This window comes from Petaurus breviceps, unplaced genomic scaffold, assembly GCF_028583685.1.
Source record: "Petaurus breviceps papuanus isolate PSGF00001 unplaced genomic scaffold, PetGlider_PUasm1.0 220, whole genome shotgun sequence".
In the NCBI taxonomy this organism is placed as follows: Eukaryota; Metazoa; Chordata; class Mammalia; order Diprotodontia; family Petauridae; genus Petaurus; species Petaurus breviceps.
Window position 1 is genome coordinate 5202547 of NW_027185876.1, and position 17517 is coordinate 5220063.

Below are 17517 nucleotides of genomic sequence, written 5' to 3' on the forward strand. Positions count from 1 at the left end.
TCACCAAAGACCATGGATCAAAGAGTTTAAAGGGACCTTTGAGGTCTTCTCTTTTGAGCATTAGATAATAGAAGGGCTGTAGTTGAACCCAGAACTGCAAAGAGGATTGAAGAAGCATTGGGCATTAGCAATGTCAAAAGTAACAGATATGTAGGAGGAGAAAAAAATAAAAGAAGCCTTTAGTTTAACCAGAAAGGTTAAATTGAAATTGGTGACCTTAGTAAGCTTGATTTCAGTGGAATGAGATGAAAAGCCAAGCTCATGCTGGGGAGAAATATAGGTGATGGTTACGGAGAGACAGCCTATCTTTGAGGTGTTTAGCCACAAATGGACTAACAGTCTTAGTCAGCAAGTGCATTTTGAGTACCTACTGTGTGCTAGGCATGGTACTAGCCTGTGGGGAGACAGAGATTAAAAAGGAAGGGGAAGAAAAGAAAAAAAAATAATTCCTGCCTTCAAGGCTCTTTAATTTTATTAGGGAAATAATAAGTATGAGAACTTGAACTCAATAAATTCAACCCAACAAATGTGTGTTAAGTTCCTACTGATATATTTGACCCATATATGTAAGAGCTGGGGGTAAGCACCAGTGACATAGGGATGGATAAACAGTTTAGTGCCTGGCCTCAAGCAGCTTAGTCGTTAATCGTGCTACTTGGTGTGGTGGGAAGGTGGAGATGAGGAGGAGGCTGTAGTAGGAATTATGGTATGTGAGTTTATACCATCAAGGCCTGGAAAGGTGGGAAAGGAGTCTTAGCTAATAATGAGCAGGGGGGATTATGATTCATATAAGAGGATAAAGGGTTGGCACTCTGGAGTCAGAGGCATCTTTAGTCCTCAAAGAGTCCTAGAAGGTAAGAAGGTTAGCTACTCAAGCTCTGATAAGGTCTGAACAAGACAAGAACAACAAATGATCTTAAGAGATGGTTAACCCAGAAAAATGTCAGTTCTTTGGAAGGCGTATGTAACCAGTCCTAAAAACCAGTCCTTAAAAGGGTATATGTTTCTCTTTTAAAAACTCTGATGAGTTTGAGAGTCAAAGAGGGATGATCTCAAGTCAGAAAACCTTGGCTTTTTAAGGGACTGTGGGCACTTAAACTATCTTCTCAGAGGTGCTGATCTGCATTGGTGGAGGAATTTTCCATACCAGGGAGCTCCTAACACTAATGAAATAAGAAATCTATGCCCTTTCCCTCCAACCCCCCCCCCCCAAAACCAAACAAAAACCCCAAGGCACCCAACTGCATTTAACCTGCTGTGTTTACAATACTGAACTATATCTCTTGCTATGTGCTGTTAATTTTCTGCAGTAAGATTTTGAATCATGCTGTTCTATCTTCTTTCCTCCCACAACCTCCCCCTCTCTCTGTTCCAGGCGAGGAAGTGATGACAATTTGATACTTATTAACTAGGGACCTGCTGGCCAGAAAGAATGGAATTTCAGGCCTCCTTACACCATGGAAATGCAAGGTGGGACCAGGCTATTGTTGAAACAGTTCCTCAGATTGCAGAGACAGAGTTTGGACCTGTGTTTCCATAAACAGACTGACTTACCGAGCTTCGAAGTGGGAAAGAGAAGTTGCTAATTGCTGCTGCCCGCTGGCTGGGGGACTGCAACAACTTTTTTTTTTAATGAACTTGAATTTCAAAGAATAATAGACCACCCATCTCTCCAGGAGCTTAAGTACATTAGGACAGGGACAACTAATTTTTCTTTTCAGTTTGTCTTTTTATTTATAGGATGAGACATTTGGTGGGGGGAAATAGGGAGAGGAAGTGAAACAAATATTACATATTTCAAAAAGTGTAAAACAATGATGTTAAAACCACATACATGGAGACGTGTTGTTCGTGGTGAAGACTAAAGAGGGGAAGAAAAGTAGTTCTTGGATTGGAAAATATTTTAACAATTCACATGTAAGTGAGGTTGGTTGCTGGACTAAATCGAAAAGACCCCAAACTGAAGACATGTTAAGTCATCTAAAGATATGAAGATTTTTAAAAAAAGATTCTTAAAATGAGCTAAAGTAATTTACTGTTATTAGAGATATTTCTCCATCTGTTTTAAAATTTATTTCCTCTGGATTTTTTTTCTACTTCAATGTTAACTTAGAAACTTTAATCTTAATGGGTTGGCTCGTGTATTAGCTGGAGACTGGCTCATTTGGACCCATCCCCATCATCCAGGTTACTTGGTAACTGCACACTAACCTAATTGAAAGTCGGGGGGAGGAGACATGGTTGTTGCATGGACAGCACACATTTTAATATAAACCAATTCCAGACTGAAGAACATTAATGTACTGTATGCCCTTCAAGTTATGATAACATGGCAATTTGTTAAATCAATAAATATATTTTTTATGACAATGCATGGTACCGCCTAATATGTTTCATGTTAGGATGTCAGCATTCAAGTTATCAGTGGAGGCGGTTGGCTCCTCTCTGTCTCAACCAAGGAGTATAGATGATCTTTCTCCAGATTTTAAGGTTCCAGATTTACTGTGTGTGTGTGTGTGTGTGTGTGTCTGTGTCTGTGTCTGTGTGTGTGTTGTGATTGAATACAAGAACCCAGGACCAAGATAAGTTAATTTCATCAAAGTTCTTCCCTTTCCAGGCATGTAATATACTCATGCATGCTTGGAGTTTTTCCTTTAAACACACTTTAAAGGCCACTGCCCTTAATCCTCTTTTCCTGGATCCCAGCTAGGATTCTTGCTTGGAAAAGATTATGATGGTCTCACACACTCCCTTTATCCTCTGACTAGGACCTTCTTCCAAGATCTCTTTCATTTCTTCTGCCTCCTTCCTATACTTTCTGTTGCTCCCAGTGGGAGAACTTGAAAGAAGAAAAATCTCCCTCAAGGTTCTCCTGTATGTGTTGTAACATTGTATTTTCTTAAAAAAAATTATGACAATTGTAACCTTCCTTCTGTATCATCTGTTCCAAGTTCATTATGGGAAGGGGTGGGAGGGTTGCTCTCACTACTCTGCAGTTAATGAGTACATATGGGACAAACCATTTTCTAGTTCTGATTTTTTCCCCTTACTTCAAGCCTCCATTAGGGAAGATGATTTTGAAGGTTTGAAGACACTTCCTCCTTCTCTAATGGTGTAGGTACCTGGTTTATTTCTGCAATTCCCCAGGCACCTCCCTCTCTTCTTGGCTGACTTTTTTGCTGACAGGGCAGCCGCATATCTAGACACAAAGCAACTTCCCCTAGACCAGTGCCTTTCCACTTTCCCATTCTGGGATAAACTTGTAAATTTGTTTTCACTTTCTTGAACAACATTTGGTACAGTCAAGACAATGCTGTCTTTCATGGTCAATACATGTATCATTCTGTGATTATCATAGGATCATAGTTTTAGAGCTAGAAAAAACCTGAGAGGTTGTCTAGTCTGGCTTGTTCATTTTACAGATGACTAAACAGACTGAGGGAAGTTAAGGGGTTTGCCCCAAATGCTACAGGTCATCAGTAAAAGGTAGGACTAGAATTACTCTTGTTCATTTACCATGTCCCTGGTGCTGGGGATACAACAACCATGAAATAATTCTTGTCCTCAAGTATTTTACATTCTCTCAACTGTCAACTAGACCATAGAATCCTGAGCCTTTGACATGAGAAGTGACCGCATGCCTCAATTATGAATCCCCTCTATGAATAGCCCTAAAATATCTATAATATTATATAATATAAATGGGCATCCAGACTTAAGCTTGAAGACCTCCATTGTTGTGAAAATCTCACTTCCTCAGAAAGGTTGTTTCATTTATGGACAATTCTAATGGTTAGGAAGACTACAACTCATTGGTCCTGGGATAAGCATAATAAGTCACCTCCATGTCAGGAAAAATTACCTCTCCTATCACCAAAAGAAACTGAGAAGGAAGGATCAGACAGGTGGGAAAGGAGCCAGGAGAGAGCCCATTCATAGAACTCAAAAATATCAAAGAACATGGGGAGAGTGACTGTCAAAAGTTATAGAAATGTCAAAGAGGATAAGGATTGAGACAAGGCCATCATGTATAGCAGTTGGGAAACCCATTGATTACCTTTTTCAGAGTAGGCTCAATAGAATAGTAGGGTCAGGAAGAGCAGATTGCAAGAAGTGGAGGAAGCATGTGTAGACAACTCTCTTGGTGAAAGGGACCAAAGATTATATAGGATGAGGGCTCAAGATGATGACAGAGTTAAGCAAAAGTTTTTTTTTTTAAGACTTGTGGGGTCAGTGGGAGGGGATATTTATAAATTGTAGGGAAGGAGCAAATAGATAGGATGAGATTGAGGGGCTGAAGGAGATAACATTTCTCTTTACTGGTCTAATAATGTCAGAAAAAAGGGAATTAGTTTAGTTTGGTATGACGTTTTTTTTTAATCAAATGCTTTATTAACTTCTTGTTTACATCATTCATTTCTACAAGGTACTGAGCTACAAATTTTTTCCCCATTTTTCCCCTACTCACCCCCTCCAAAATAGCGATCCCACTGGATATCCCCTCCTCCAATCTGGTATCTCCCATACCACCTCCGACTTTCCCGTAGGGCACAGTGGATCTCTATGCCCCAGTGCCTATATATCTTATTTCTCAGTTACATGTAAAATAATATTATTAATAAAAATAATATATATTTAAACATTTGGTTTTAAAACATTGAATTCCAGATTCATTCCCTTCCTCCCTTGTCACCCACCTTTACTGGGAAGATAAGCAATTCAATATAGGTTGTACATGTGTAGCTATGCAAAACATTTCCATAGTCAATATATTGTAAAAAACTAAGTATATTTCCCTCCCTCCTATCCCACCTCCCACTTGTTCTATTCTCTACTTTGATCCTGTCCCTTTTAAACCATCACCCCCCTTCTTATCCCTTTCCCCCCTACTCTTTTGTAGGGTGAGATACCCTATTTAGTGTGTATGTCATTCCCTCCCTAAGCCAAATTCAATGAGAACAAGGTTGACCCATTCCTTTTTGTTTTCCTGTTCTTCCCCTCCATTATGACCATTTCCTTTACCTCTTCTATATGAAATAGTTTACCCCATTCTGTCTCTCCCCCATCTCCTCTCATATTCCTCTCTCACCTCTTAATTTCGCATTTTAAGTGTCATCCCTTCCTATTAAATTGGTCCTGTGCCCTCTATCTATGTATAACTGTACACATATATACACACATTCACATATGTATTCATACACCCATATACCCTCCAGTATAGACATACATATTTCTATTCCCTTCAACTATTTTCATACTGAGAAAAGTTTCATAAGTTATATATATATATATAATTTTTCCATGTAAGGATGTAAATAGTTCAACTTTGATAAGTTCCTTATGATTTCTTTTCTCTGTTTATCTTCACATGCTTCTCTTGCTTCTTGTATCTGAATGTCAAATTTTCTATTCAACTCTGGTTTTTTCAGCAAGAATGCTTGAAAGTCCTCTATTTCATTGAATGACCATATTTTCTCTTGAAACATGATACTTAGTTTTGCTGGGTAGTTGATTCTTGGTTTTAATCGCAGCTCCTTTGACCTCTGTAATATCATATTCCAGGCCCTTCAATCCATCAGTGTAGAAGCTGCCAGATCCTGTGTTATCTGGATTGTGTTTCCACAATATTCAAATTGTTTCTTCTGGCTGCTTGTAATATTTTCTCCTTGATCTGGGAACTCCAGAACCTGGCTATGATATTCTTAGGAGTTTTCTTTTTGGGATCTTTTTCTGGAGGTGATCAGTGAATTCTTTCAACCTCTATTTTGCCCTCTGGTTCTAAAACATCAGGGCAATTTTCCTTGAGAATTTCTTGAATGATGATTTCTGGGTTCTTTTTTTGATCATGGCTTTCACATAGTCCAGTAATTTTTAAATTGTCTCTCCTGGGTCTATTTCCAGGTCAGTAGTTTTCCCAATGAGATATTTCACCTTGCCTTCTATTCTTTCATTTGTTTGGATCTGTTTAACAGCATCTTGATTTCTCATGAAGTCACTAGCTTCCATTTGCTCAAATCTAATTCTGAAGGAATGATTCTCTTCAGTGAGCTTTTGAGATTCTTTTTCCATCTGGCAAATTCGGCTTTTTAAGGCATTCTTCTCCTCATTGGCTTTTTGAGCATCTTTTGCCATTTGAGTTAGTCTGTTTTTTAAGGTGTTATTTTCTTCAGTCAGGTTGTTGACTCTCATTTCATAATTTTCTTGCGTTGTTCTCATTTCTCTTCCCAATTTTTCCACCACTTCTCTCATGAGATTTTCAAAATCCTTTTTAAGCTCCTCCATGGCCTGTAACCAGCTCATATTTTTCTTGGAAGCTTTTGGTACAGGAGTTCTGACTTCATTGTCTTCCTCCTGTTCCATGCTTTGATCCTTTTTGTCCCCAAAATAGGAATATAATGTTGGATTCCTCTGTTTGCTCTGCTTCCCTTGTTTGCTCATGTTGCCACTCAATTACTTGACTTTTGGGCTTTTTGCCAGAGTAGGACTCTGCTACTAGACAGGGGAGCTTTACCCCAAATGCTAGGGTTTTCTCATTGGCTGAAGGTATTAGTTGGGTGCCCTTTCTGAAGCCTCCACACACTCTGGCAAGCTGGTCACACACCCCAATACCTCCATCCTAGACCGCAATCCAGATCCAAGCAGGTTAAAGCAAGAGTGATTACCCCTCAGACTGGTCACTTGGTCCCCCTACAATCTGTAGGCCAGGAGCTGAAGCTGCCATGCGGCAGTGGCTGCATGGTCGTGGTGCCTCAGAGGCTTCTCCCTCCAGGGGTTAAAGATTGGCCTGCACTCCCAAACTATTGGATCCCAAAGTCCACACCGCACTAACCTCTCACTTTGTCCTTAGCATCTATGGGTTGATAATTCTAGAAACCACCACAGCTCCTGGTGATCTGAAGTTCTTCCAGCCAGTGGCTGGTCAGGCAGTCCTGAGGCTAAAATCTCCGACTCAAGTGGGGCTGGGCTGAACTCCCAGACACTGTGCTGGCTGCTTGCTGCCAGTCTGCCAGGCTGTACTCAGAGGGAGATTAGCTTCTCTGTGTCATTTTGTGGGATATAGAGCTCCCAAATTTGTTCAGAGTCACCTTTTACATGATTTGGGGGAGGTGGAAGCTGGAGCCCTGCGGAAGTCCTGTTTCTGCTCCACCATCTTGACTCTGCCCCCATGACATGTTCTTAATGAACTCATGTTGACTTGTAGTGACCACCATTTGCCTCCACAAATGCTTGCCAATTCTGCCTTTAATAATTTGGACTGACCAAGATTATTCCAGGAATCAATGACAAGCTCCCTTGAAGGACTGGCCTTCTTGCCTCTTTTTAAAAGTCAGTACAATCTTCATTGTCTTCAATAGCACAGTATCTTCACCATTTTCCATGATTTCTCAAAAAAGTTGCAAACTCATTGCCCTAGGATGTGATTCATGATTCGTGATTTGTCAGGCAAAAGGGCCTGAAACTAAAGGGGAGAAAACCTTGCTATTCTCTTACCATTTATTTTGGGTATCCTAAAGCCAATTTGATTCAACAAACATTAAGCACCCACTATGTGCCAAGCACTGTGATCATAAGTGCTGGGGATGTGAAAAGAGGCAAAAGGCAGTCCCTGCCCTCAAGGAGCTTACAACTGAATGGGGCAAATAACATTCAAATATCTGTCCATCCATCCATCCATCCATCCATCCATCCATCCATCCATCCATCCACCTACCTCCCTATCTATCTATCTATATCTATCTATCTATCTATCTATCTATCTATCTATCTATCTATCTATCTATCTATCTATCTATCTATCTATCTATGTATCTATCTATCTCTATCTATCTATCTATCTATCTATCTATCTATCTATCTATCTATCTATCATCTATCTATCTACAAAGAAAGCTATATCCAGGATAAATAGGAAATAATTAACAGAGGGATAGCACTGGAAGTAAGAAGGTTTGGGGCAGGCTTCCTATAGAAGGTGGGATTTTAACTGGGACTTAAAGGAAACCAGGGAGATCAGAAGATAATTTCCTTGACTGAGAAATACCTCAATTAATGTATCCGTGAACTTAATCAATGTGGATATTCCCACCAGTGGTACAAATAACAACAACAATAACAGCTAACATTTGTAAGACACTTTAAAGTTTGAAAAGCCCTTTTATATACATTGTTCTATTTGAATCTCATAACAGGCTGTGAGGAAGGTACTACAAGAATCATCATCCTCATTTTATAAGTGAGGAAACTGAGCCTGAGGGAGATTAAGTGACTTGCCTACCCCAGGGTGGCATTGGAGGTGGAATTAAGATCCAAACCTTTCTGACTTCAAGTAGAGCACTCTAACCCTAATCCATCCATGCCTTCTTTTACTGGGGTATTCTTGTCCATGTCCTCCCATAAATTTATCATCAAAGGTCTACCCAATGTGCTGGATGCGTTCTGGTCTTTTTAGACAGGATTTGGGCTGTGCCTTGCTCATGCCTTGCCCTTGCTATAGGACTGGCCCACTTTCTCTTCTACTCATACATCTTCTGCATGAGGTCTTCTGCCCCATTTATAACCTGTGAGTTAGCATTAGTAATGTGCTGCAGCTTACTTATGCCCGCCATTTGTCTTTCCATCTACGGTATTGATTCTTTGGAGATTGTGTTCTGCATACCAAATGACATTATTTGCAGCCAGATAACATCACCAGAATGATATGAGTATTAAAAAGATTGCTTTTTGTTGCAGGGAGCAGTTTGGGATTGTTAAAAGGTTTGTGCAATTTCCCAAATGCAATCTGGCCCACTATCTTCTTCCAATACCATTCTAATCTCAGATACTGTCTATAGGCTTTGTTTGGTGTGTGACCTTGGGCACACTTCATGTCTTTGGGCATCAGTTTACTAATCTATAAAGCAAAGAGGTTGGATTAAATTTAAATTACCTTCTGACTTTAGAACTATAATCTTGTAATCTGTTCAAATTTTACATACTGCTGGACAAGCTCAATGTGTTGTGCATAAAACTATATATAATGCCTCTCTGGACCACAGGCCTTTTTCTCATCCACTTAATTTTTCTAGTGTGGATAGTTGTCAGTCAATTAGTCAACAAACATTTACTAAGTTCCTACTATGTCCTAGGTGCTATGGTAACTGCTGAGAATACAAGGAAAGGTAAAAAGATAAGTCTATGCTCCCTAGAAACTCACAGTTAGGGGAGACAACATGTAAACAACTGTGTTCAAACAAGCCATATAGAATGATATGGCTATCATTTTGAAGTTTCTTTAGTATCCTAAGGCTTGAAGCATGACATTATTGAAATGTCATATATTAAAGCTCCAATGATTTAAAAAAAGCCAATCTGAAAGGGACAATCTTTTTTAGGACCTTCCAGGACAGGTAAACATATGAAGAATACTGTGTGTTATAACAGAAGAATGGGGCAGAGTTAGAAGGGACTTGAGAGAAGAGCTCATCAAAAATGCCCTCTCCTCCTCCTGCCACTTTGTAACATCCAACCATCCCTTCTGCCTTTTTAATTGGAGCATGTCTCTGGAAGGCTTACTCCTTTCGCCCACTGGCGAGTTCCTCCTGAAGCCTCCATGTTGTGGAGGGTCCAGGGCCTGCCTTCATTACCTTCCCAGTCTGTTTCCTAGCTTTCTGACTTTAAAATTTTGCCCCTTTACTTGGCACTTTTCCCCTTCTCCCCCTACACTTTTCAGTTCCCTTTTATATATGATCTTCCTGCATTAAAACGTTCCTGCATTAAACTCCTTGGGGGTAAAAATGTTTTTTTTTTCTTTTTCTGCTTGGGTTTGTATCCTTAGAGATTAGCATTGTACCTGGCACATAGTAAATATTTAATGAATACTTATTTCCTTCCTTCCTTTGTTCCTTCCTCTTCCCTTCCTTCCTTCCTTCCTTCCTTCCTTCCTTCCTTCCTTCCTTCCTTCCTTCCTTCCTTCCTTCCTTCCTTCCTTCCATTTCCTTTCCTTCCTTCCTTTCTCCCTCTTTCCCATTTCTATTTCCTTCAGTAAACTGAAACCCAAAGAAGTAAAACTACCTGTCCAGGATCACTTGATCACTCACTCACTCAGCACTGGTCTTGGTACTTTAGATACAAACACAAAATATGAAACAGTCCTTGCTCACAAGGGGTTTACACTCTACTGGGGGAGACAGCACCTATACAGGTAGGTCTATACAAGTTAAACTGAACTTTGAAGGAAATTTGAGATTCTATGAGATGGAAGAAGTGCATTAGAGGCAAGGGGGAGGGGGAGGACAGCTTCCAAAACCATCACTCTCTGTTTTATCACACCAATCAAAATTCCCACCATCAATGAAACCAACAAAGCAAATTCAAAATTCACTATGAATTATTAATTATTAATGAATTATTAATATTGCTGCTCCTTTCCCTTAAGCATTTTCTTTTGGTGGAGGACAGTGACGCACCTTCACTGGGTCCCCAAAGCAGGATTGACTACAAAGCTGTGTAGAAAGAAAAGTTCTCCCAAAGAGAATAAAGCTGATTTATCTAATTTCCATCTAAAGTTCCTCCCTTGACAGAGCAATTAAAATGGTTTAGGATGTGAGCTCTTGCTAAATGCAGATTACCGGTGGTCCCGTTAGGCTAAATTCCACCTCCCTTCTAAGGTTACTTAGTGACGCATTTACCGATAGAGGGATATACATTTGCTGTAACCAGCCACTTTCCTACTGCAGGATATTTTGAGCATACTGTGCCTCAGAGAAAATTGACTGTGAGTCGCCGATGAATAAAATCGAAAAGAAAATGCACTGAAATTATTAGGAGAAATGATAAACCAAATGGGAGGTGGCAGTTACCATTTTACTCGGTTGGTCAAAACAACTGTTGCTGTAAATTACAGACCACTAAGAGGGTTGTTGATGGCCAAATGCTTCTCTTCACTTAGGCCTGTTTATGATTATGAAGCCAAATGAGTTTTACCCAAACATTTTCACATCATCTTTCATGGGTGCATAACTACAAAAACAAGAAGCTGGGAACCAAAAGACCTGTTGGAGCTATTGGCAGCCGTGAGCCATAAGATGATTTATGACAGGGATGTGGGCATCCAGAAGACCTTTGGGACTGGCCTCTCTGCTGTGTTAGTGCCCTTTCCTCACACCTGCTATTTCCTCCTCCCTTCTTTGAAACACATCCATGAAATCTCAATTGCCAGAAAATCCCAGCTTCCTAGTTAATCGATATCTATTTTCTCATCTAGTCTGACCCCTTCCTAGATTAAGAATTCCCTTTGCAACAAGTGGTCATCTAACCTCTGGCTTGAAGACCTCCAGTGAGAAATAACCATTAGATATGGGAAACCAGCAAAGCCATGCCCTTCCCTAGAAAACACTTAGATGTCTTCCTTATTGGGGGAGCAGACCTCTCGTGTGGTACATTTTCCCTCACATACAAAAAGAGACTCATTATGAGACTCCCAAGAAGAGAGGAAGAGCAAGGATAGGTAGAGGGCCCAGTATAGATCCCATGAGTATTGATTTAGAACTAGAAGGCACCTCTGAAACCATATAATCTAATCCTCTCATTTTACAGATAAGGAAACTGAGGCCCAGGAAGTTTGACTTGTCCAAGGTCATACAGATAAGGGTAAGAGGGAGAATTTGAACCCAGGTCCTTTGACCCCATGGTCTGTGCTTTCTGATGTACATGATTCCACTCACATGATTAGTATTTCTTTTCTTCCTTATGTGGCTTAAGGTCATCTTGCCCCTTCCCAGCCTCCATGCTGGCCTCCCATTATTGTCTAAATTAAGGGCATATCCTGTCCTTCCCAAGATCACGTCTCCATGGTGACTTTGATCTGGATGTCTTCTCCCTACCCCCTCCATCCCCGTAATTTCTTCCTTATTCCCTCCTTTTGGGTGTCTCAAGTTAAAGCTCTTTCTATGAAGTAAAATGCACCCAGAATAATAGCCTATTGCTTTAGTATCATTAGCTACTTTGCTTCTTCTATAGAAATCTCTTAAGTCTGAAAAAGCCGCCACAATGGACTACCCCAGGTGATGAATGTATCACTTTCTAATGATACCTGAATTAGCTCATGAGCCATAATACACAGAGTTTAGATACCATTTCAAGTTGAAGCCTTTAAAAAAAAAAACAACAGCCACACTAATTAGCAACAAATTGCTCCTAATACACTTCTTATCAGCTATGGCTATTACTGTCTTCATGAGGTAGAATTATCCCAGAGGAGAACCATTTACTTTGAGGGAAGGGAATTTCCATCTTCATTTGTCGGTGTTTCTTGCTAATGGGAAATGGTATTAATGCTATCTATTGAAAGGGCTGTGTTTTTGGTGACCAAAGTGTGTCTTCCAGTAGGAGGGTGTCCAGATGAGGGCAACCAGGATCTTGTAGGGATTTGACTCTGTACCTTAGGAGGAAAGAACTGGGCATTTTTAGCCTGGATGAGAGAAGACTGGTGGGGTGGGGGGGGAGGAAAGGCAAGGCAAGGCAAGGAAAGGATGGCTGAATTCCTATACTTGAAAGACCATCATATGGAAGAAGGATTCAACTAGCTCTCCTTGACCCCAGAGGGGCAGAACTAGAGGTGATGAGTTTAAGATGTGAAGAGGCACAGGAACTTCCCAATACTTAAAGCTGCTCAAAAGTGGCTTGGAGGCAGTGGATTGCCCCTTATTGGAGGTTTTCGAGCAAAGATTAAATGATCACTTCTCATTTATGTTGTAGTAAAGATTCTTTATTGGGCCAGAGGGTGGGTTAGATTAAATCTGAGGTTTTTAACTTTTGGGGATGTCATGGGCCCCCTTTGGTAGTCTATTGAAGTATATGGCCCCCTTCTTAAAATGAAGACACACTTTGGTCACCAAAAATATAGCCCTTTCAATAGACAGCATTAAATGCCTAACATAAAATGCATAGGATTACAAAAAAATCAATTATATTGAAATATATACAAAATATGTAATTTTTTAAACCCAAGTTTTCTCCAGGTTAAGAACTCCCTGACAAGATGGTGCCTAAGATCCCACCAAAACTCTCAAATTCCATGCCAGAAAGTCGATTCTTTGTCTTTTAATGCCTACTGGAAAAAGAACCAACTGCTTTTGATATCTCAGAATCATAGAATTTCAGAGTTTGGAAGGATCTCCATGGACCATGTAGCCAACCTACACCCCCGCAAAGAATCTCCACCATGACACATTTGACAAATGATCACCTAGTCTTTGAGGACCTCCAATGAAGAGCTATTAATTACCTCCTGAGATAGTCTGTTCTGCTTTTGAAATTTTTGATGAAGTTTTTGCTTTAATAAAGACAAAATTGACCACTTTGCAATGTCTTCCCATTACTGCTAATTCTGTCCAGCTAAGAGAGCTCCAGGAATCCCAGCTTCTCAGAGTTGGAAGGGACCTACTAGACTAGCCCATGTCTCAATGGGAATTCCTCTACATCACCCTGGATAAGGGATCGTTGGTATCTTTCTAAAGACCTCTGTCAAGGATCAATGATGAGATGAGATTTCTAAATGACAGATTTAGTAAGAAAGTGGTTTCCATGATTGATTTTTCTAAGTGCACTTTTGAAAAACATTGGTGTATCTAGGGAGGTTGTGGTGGATAGAAATAAAAAGCCAATGACACTTAAGCCACAAGGCTGACATTAACCAGAGTAAAGTCTGCAAAAAGACACATGAGGAATAATTTGTTTGTAGGATATATTGAGAACTTCATAGGCTTGTTGGGTTTAGAGCTGGAAGAAACCATCCAGTCCTACACCTTTATTTTGCAGATGAGGAAACGGAGACCCAGAGAGGTTAAGTAATATTAGTAAGGTCACAGAGAGGAAAGCTGAGATTTATCTGACTCTAGATTCAGTATTCTGGATTATATTTTCCATGAGGTTTTCAATTCCAAATCCCAAGTGAATCTTGTTTTCAAAGGATCTTTTACCAAATAACTGACTATTTACTTGAGCGTGTGTCTATGTGTGTAGACTTTTGTGTGATTTTTAAGTGAATGTTTTTGGTCCTTTTGTAGTTGATCTTTTGGGGAAAAGGGTCTGTTAAAATTATTGGGATTGCCATATAATTACTGATTAAGAGAAGCATCATAGTGGGTCACAGAATCCTGGAATCCTGGAATTAGAAAGGACCTCAACAGCTATCCAGTCCCATCCAGACTCAAACAGAAATTCCCTTCACAACATACCTGATTGCAGGTGTGTATAGTGGTGTCCTGAGTGTGTCTGAGCACACAACTTTGTTGTTGTTGTTCATTCATTTCAGTTGTGTGAACCCATTTGGGGTTTTCTTGGCAAAGATCCTGGAGTGGTTCACCATTTCTTTCTCCAGCTCATTTTACAGATGAGGAAAAGTGACTTATCCAAGGTCATACCAGGAAGATGATTATTCCTGATTTCAGTCCTGGCACTCTATCCACTATGTCACCTAGTTGCCCTAAGCACAAAACTCCTAATGTTAAAAAAGATATATTTTTGCTTTTTTTTCCCTTCTAACTACAGGTAAAGAGATGTTATTTTGCATTTTATTTTAAAATTTTGTATTTTAAGCAAGGCTTAGTTATTAATTTCTTCTTTTTTTCTTTTTTTTTTGCCTTTTGGAGGGCAATAGAGGTTAAGTAACTTGCCCAAGTTTACACGGCTAGTTTTGTGTGTGTGTGTGTGTGTTAAGTGTCTGAGGCCAGAATGGAACTCAGGTCCTTCCGACTATGGGCCAGCACTTCACTCACTGCACCACCTAGCCACCCCTAGTTATTAATTTCAAAAATCAAGTTAGTTAAGTTTTAGTTTCTTTAACTTTTGGGGGAATAAAAATAATGTCCTTTATGATGGATACATAATGGAATAATCAATGTTTTCCTCAAAGAAAATTTTAGAAATAAAATTCCCTGGGTGTCCTCCCTAATTAATGTGCTACACCCACCTGTGTCTCTGATCCACAGTGTTTGGCACATAATAAATGCTTAGTAAATTGTTGTGTGTCTGCCTTGCCTAATAAGTAATCATTTAACTATTGTTGGTTGTATGACTTACAGGAACTCTGATTGCTAACTTGATGGACAATGGGATGCAGTAAGAAAATGACTGGATTTGGAGTCAGAGGACCTAGTTTCAAATTTAACCTCTGACACTTACTACCTACGTGATCTTAGAAAAATCCTCTAATCTCTATGGCCCTATTTCCTCAGATGTGAGGTTGGTACCTTGATTAAATCTACTTTTTCCTATCTACAACTTGTTTATACATGATTGTCTTCATGTTGTCTCATATTAGACTCTAAGTTCCTTGAGGGCAGGGATTGTCTTTTGTCTTTCTTTATATCGCCAGAGCTTAGAATAGTACCTGGCATATTGTTGGTGCTTAATATGTGTTTGTTGACTGACTGTTTAAGGAGGATGGATTAGATGGACTCTTTGTTTTCATCTATCTATAATTCTAGGTCATAGGACCACATGACCTCAGGGGTCCCTCCCAGTTCTAAACCTATGAGCCAGGTCTTACTATGTTCATGAGTTCATAGATTTGAAGCTGGAAGGGACTTCAGATGCCATCTTGTTGAAGGATGATGGAACCATAGATGGAAGGGAACCTAGAGACCATTAAGTCCAACTTCTTCATTTTACAGATGGGGAAATGGAGGCCCACAGAGATTAGGCAATTTTTCCAGGTTTACACAGGTAGTGAGTGGCAGAGCTGGGATTTGAGCCCAGGTCATTGGACTTCAAATTCAGACATCGTTATGGCAGTGATCTCCTCCATCGTAGATGGAAGTTGTCACACTTGGGTGTTTTGGGAAAATCATCAAGCTTAGAGTCAGAAGACCCAAGTTCTAGAGTTCTGTCAGTAACTCACTTGGTGTTATTGTACAAGTCATTTGTCTTTTGGGATCTCAGTTTCTTTATATGATAAATTCAACTGAATCACCTAATATGGGAACCAACTTGGCATGGTATTCTTGGGCTCAGAGTCAATAGACCTGGGTTCAAAGACAATCTTAAAAAGGTACAGTAACACAACCATTTTAATCTTTCTGAACCTCAATGTCCTCATTAGGAGGAACATTAACTCTTCCATCGTATGCTGATTTCAACCCACTTTGTTTAAACCACTCCACTTGAGGAATGGATCAACTGGATTATTCTTCCATCCCTGTTCTCATTCTCTTTTTTTCCATGTCTGTGCCTTTAATTATACTGCCCCCAAATGATGCCACCTCCCTGACCAAGCGCATCAACCAACCTCACTTACAGAGGTCATATAAGATTTTCCATTCTGCTTTGTTAACATTGGCAAGCTTGCCTGTCCTCTCCAGTTTCTAACCTTAAACCTATGACCACATTCATTTTCGAAAGGAAAGAGCTATAATTTTTTTATACAACAGCAAAAGAACAATAAATAAATTCTACTTTTACCCCGAGTTTAGTGTCCTCTGAATTTATTCTTGATAAACTTGAAAGTGCTTTCAAGGCAAATAAATGTAGAGCCAAATAGTCATTTTCTGAGAATGGGTTTAACTTCCTTTTTCTTTTTCATTTCTTGTTTCTTCTCCAATACCTCATCCTCACCCTCTGGCTTTACTCATCCACTTGGTATTTGAAAGAAAGAGTCTTGGAGTTGGGAATGGATAGGGCAAAGTCAGTTAGCAAGCATTTATTAGAGGCTTACTCTGTGCAGGGCATTGTGCTACATGTTGAAAATATGAAGAGATACAAATATACTGTCCCTGCTTTCAAGAAATTCACATTCTAGTGGCATAGACAATAAACAGATAATTCTGCATGTAGAACACATACACAGTGTAAATGGAAGGCAATCTCAGGGAGAAGGCATGAGCAGCTGGAGGGACCAGCAATGACCTGCAGAAGGTGGAATAATATCTGAGACCTGAAAGAAGAAACCAGGAAAGCCAGGAAGTGAAAGTGAAGTTGTGAGTTAGTTTTATTGTTTTGCAGTTGTATCTGACTTTCTGTGACCCCATTTGGGGTTTCTTGGCAGAGATCCTGGAATGGGTCATCATTTCCTTCTCCAGCTCATTTTACAGATGAGGAAACTGAGGCAAACAGGGTTATGTGACTTACCCAGGGTCACACAGCTGGTATGCAAAAGAGGACAGATTTGAATTCACAAAGATGAGTCTTCCTGACTCCAGGTCCAGCACTCTATACACTGTACCACCTAGCTGTTCTGTTAGAGTTAGGAGAGTTGGCCTTTAAAAGGTGTATTCAAGCCTGTTATATATCTTCATCATCATCATCATCATCACCTTCTTCACCAACATCATCATCTTCTTCATCATCAATATCAACAACATCATCATCATCATTTGTAAATCCCAGACTTAACTATGAAATATTTGCCCCAAAGTCAGCCTGCACACAGGCCTTCTCAACTCCGTCTCTTAGGATTCCTGATTTCTCTCAGGCTTAACTAAGATGCCACCCCTCCATAAAGTCGTTCCTGCTTCCTCACTCGCGTCCTTTCTTTCTTGT

The 17517-nt window shown here is 39.9% G+C and overlaps 1 protein-coding gene across 1 annotated transcript in view; it reads left to right on the forward strand.

Annotated features, from left to right (window-relative positions):
• Window positions 1-2364, forward strand: part of MCOLN2 (mucolipin TRP cation channel 2) — an 85213-nt gene extending 82849 nt beyond the window's left edge. Inside the window, exon 14 of the mRNA XM_069094590.1 lies at window positions 1376-2364. Within this exon, the coding sequence (XP_068950691.1) occupies window positions 1376-1412 (37 nt within the window). The 3' untranslated portion in view covers window positions 1413-2364. The remainder of the gene's footprint in view (window positions 1-1375) is intronic.
• The last annotated feature ends 15153 nt before the right edge of the window (window positions 2365-17517 follow it).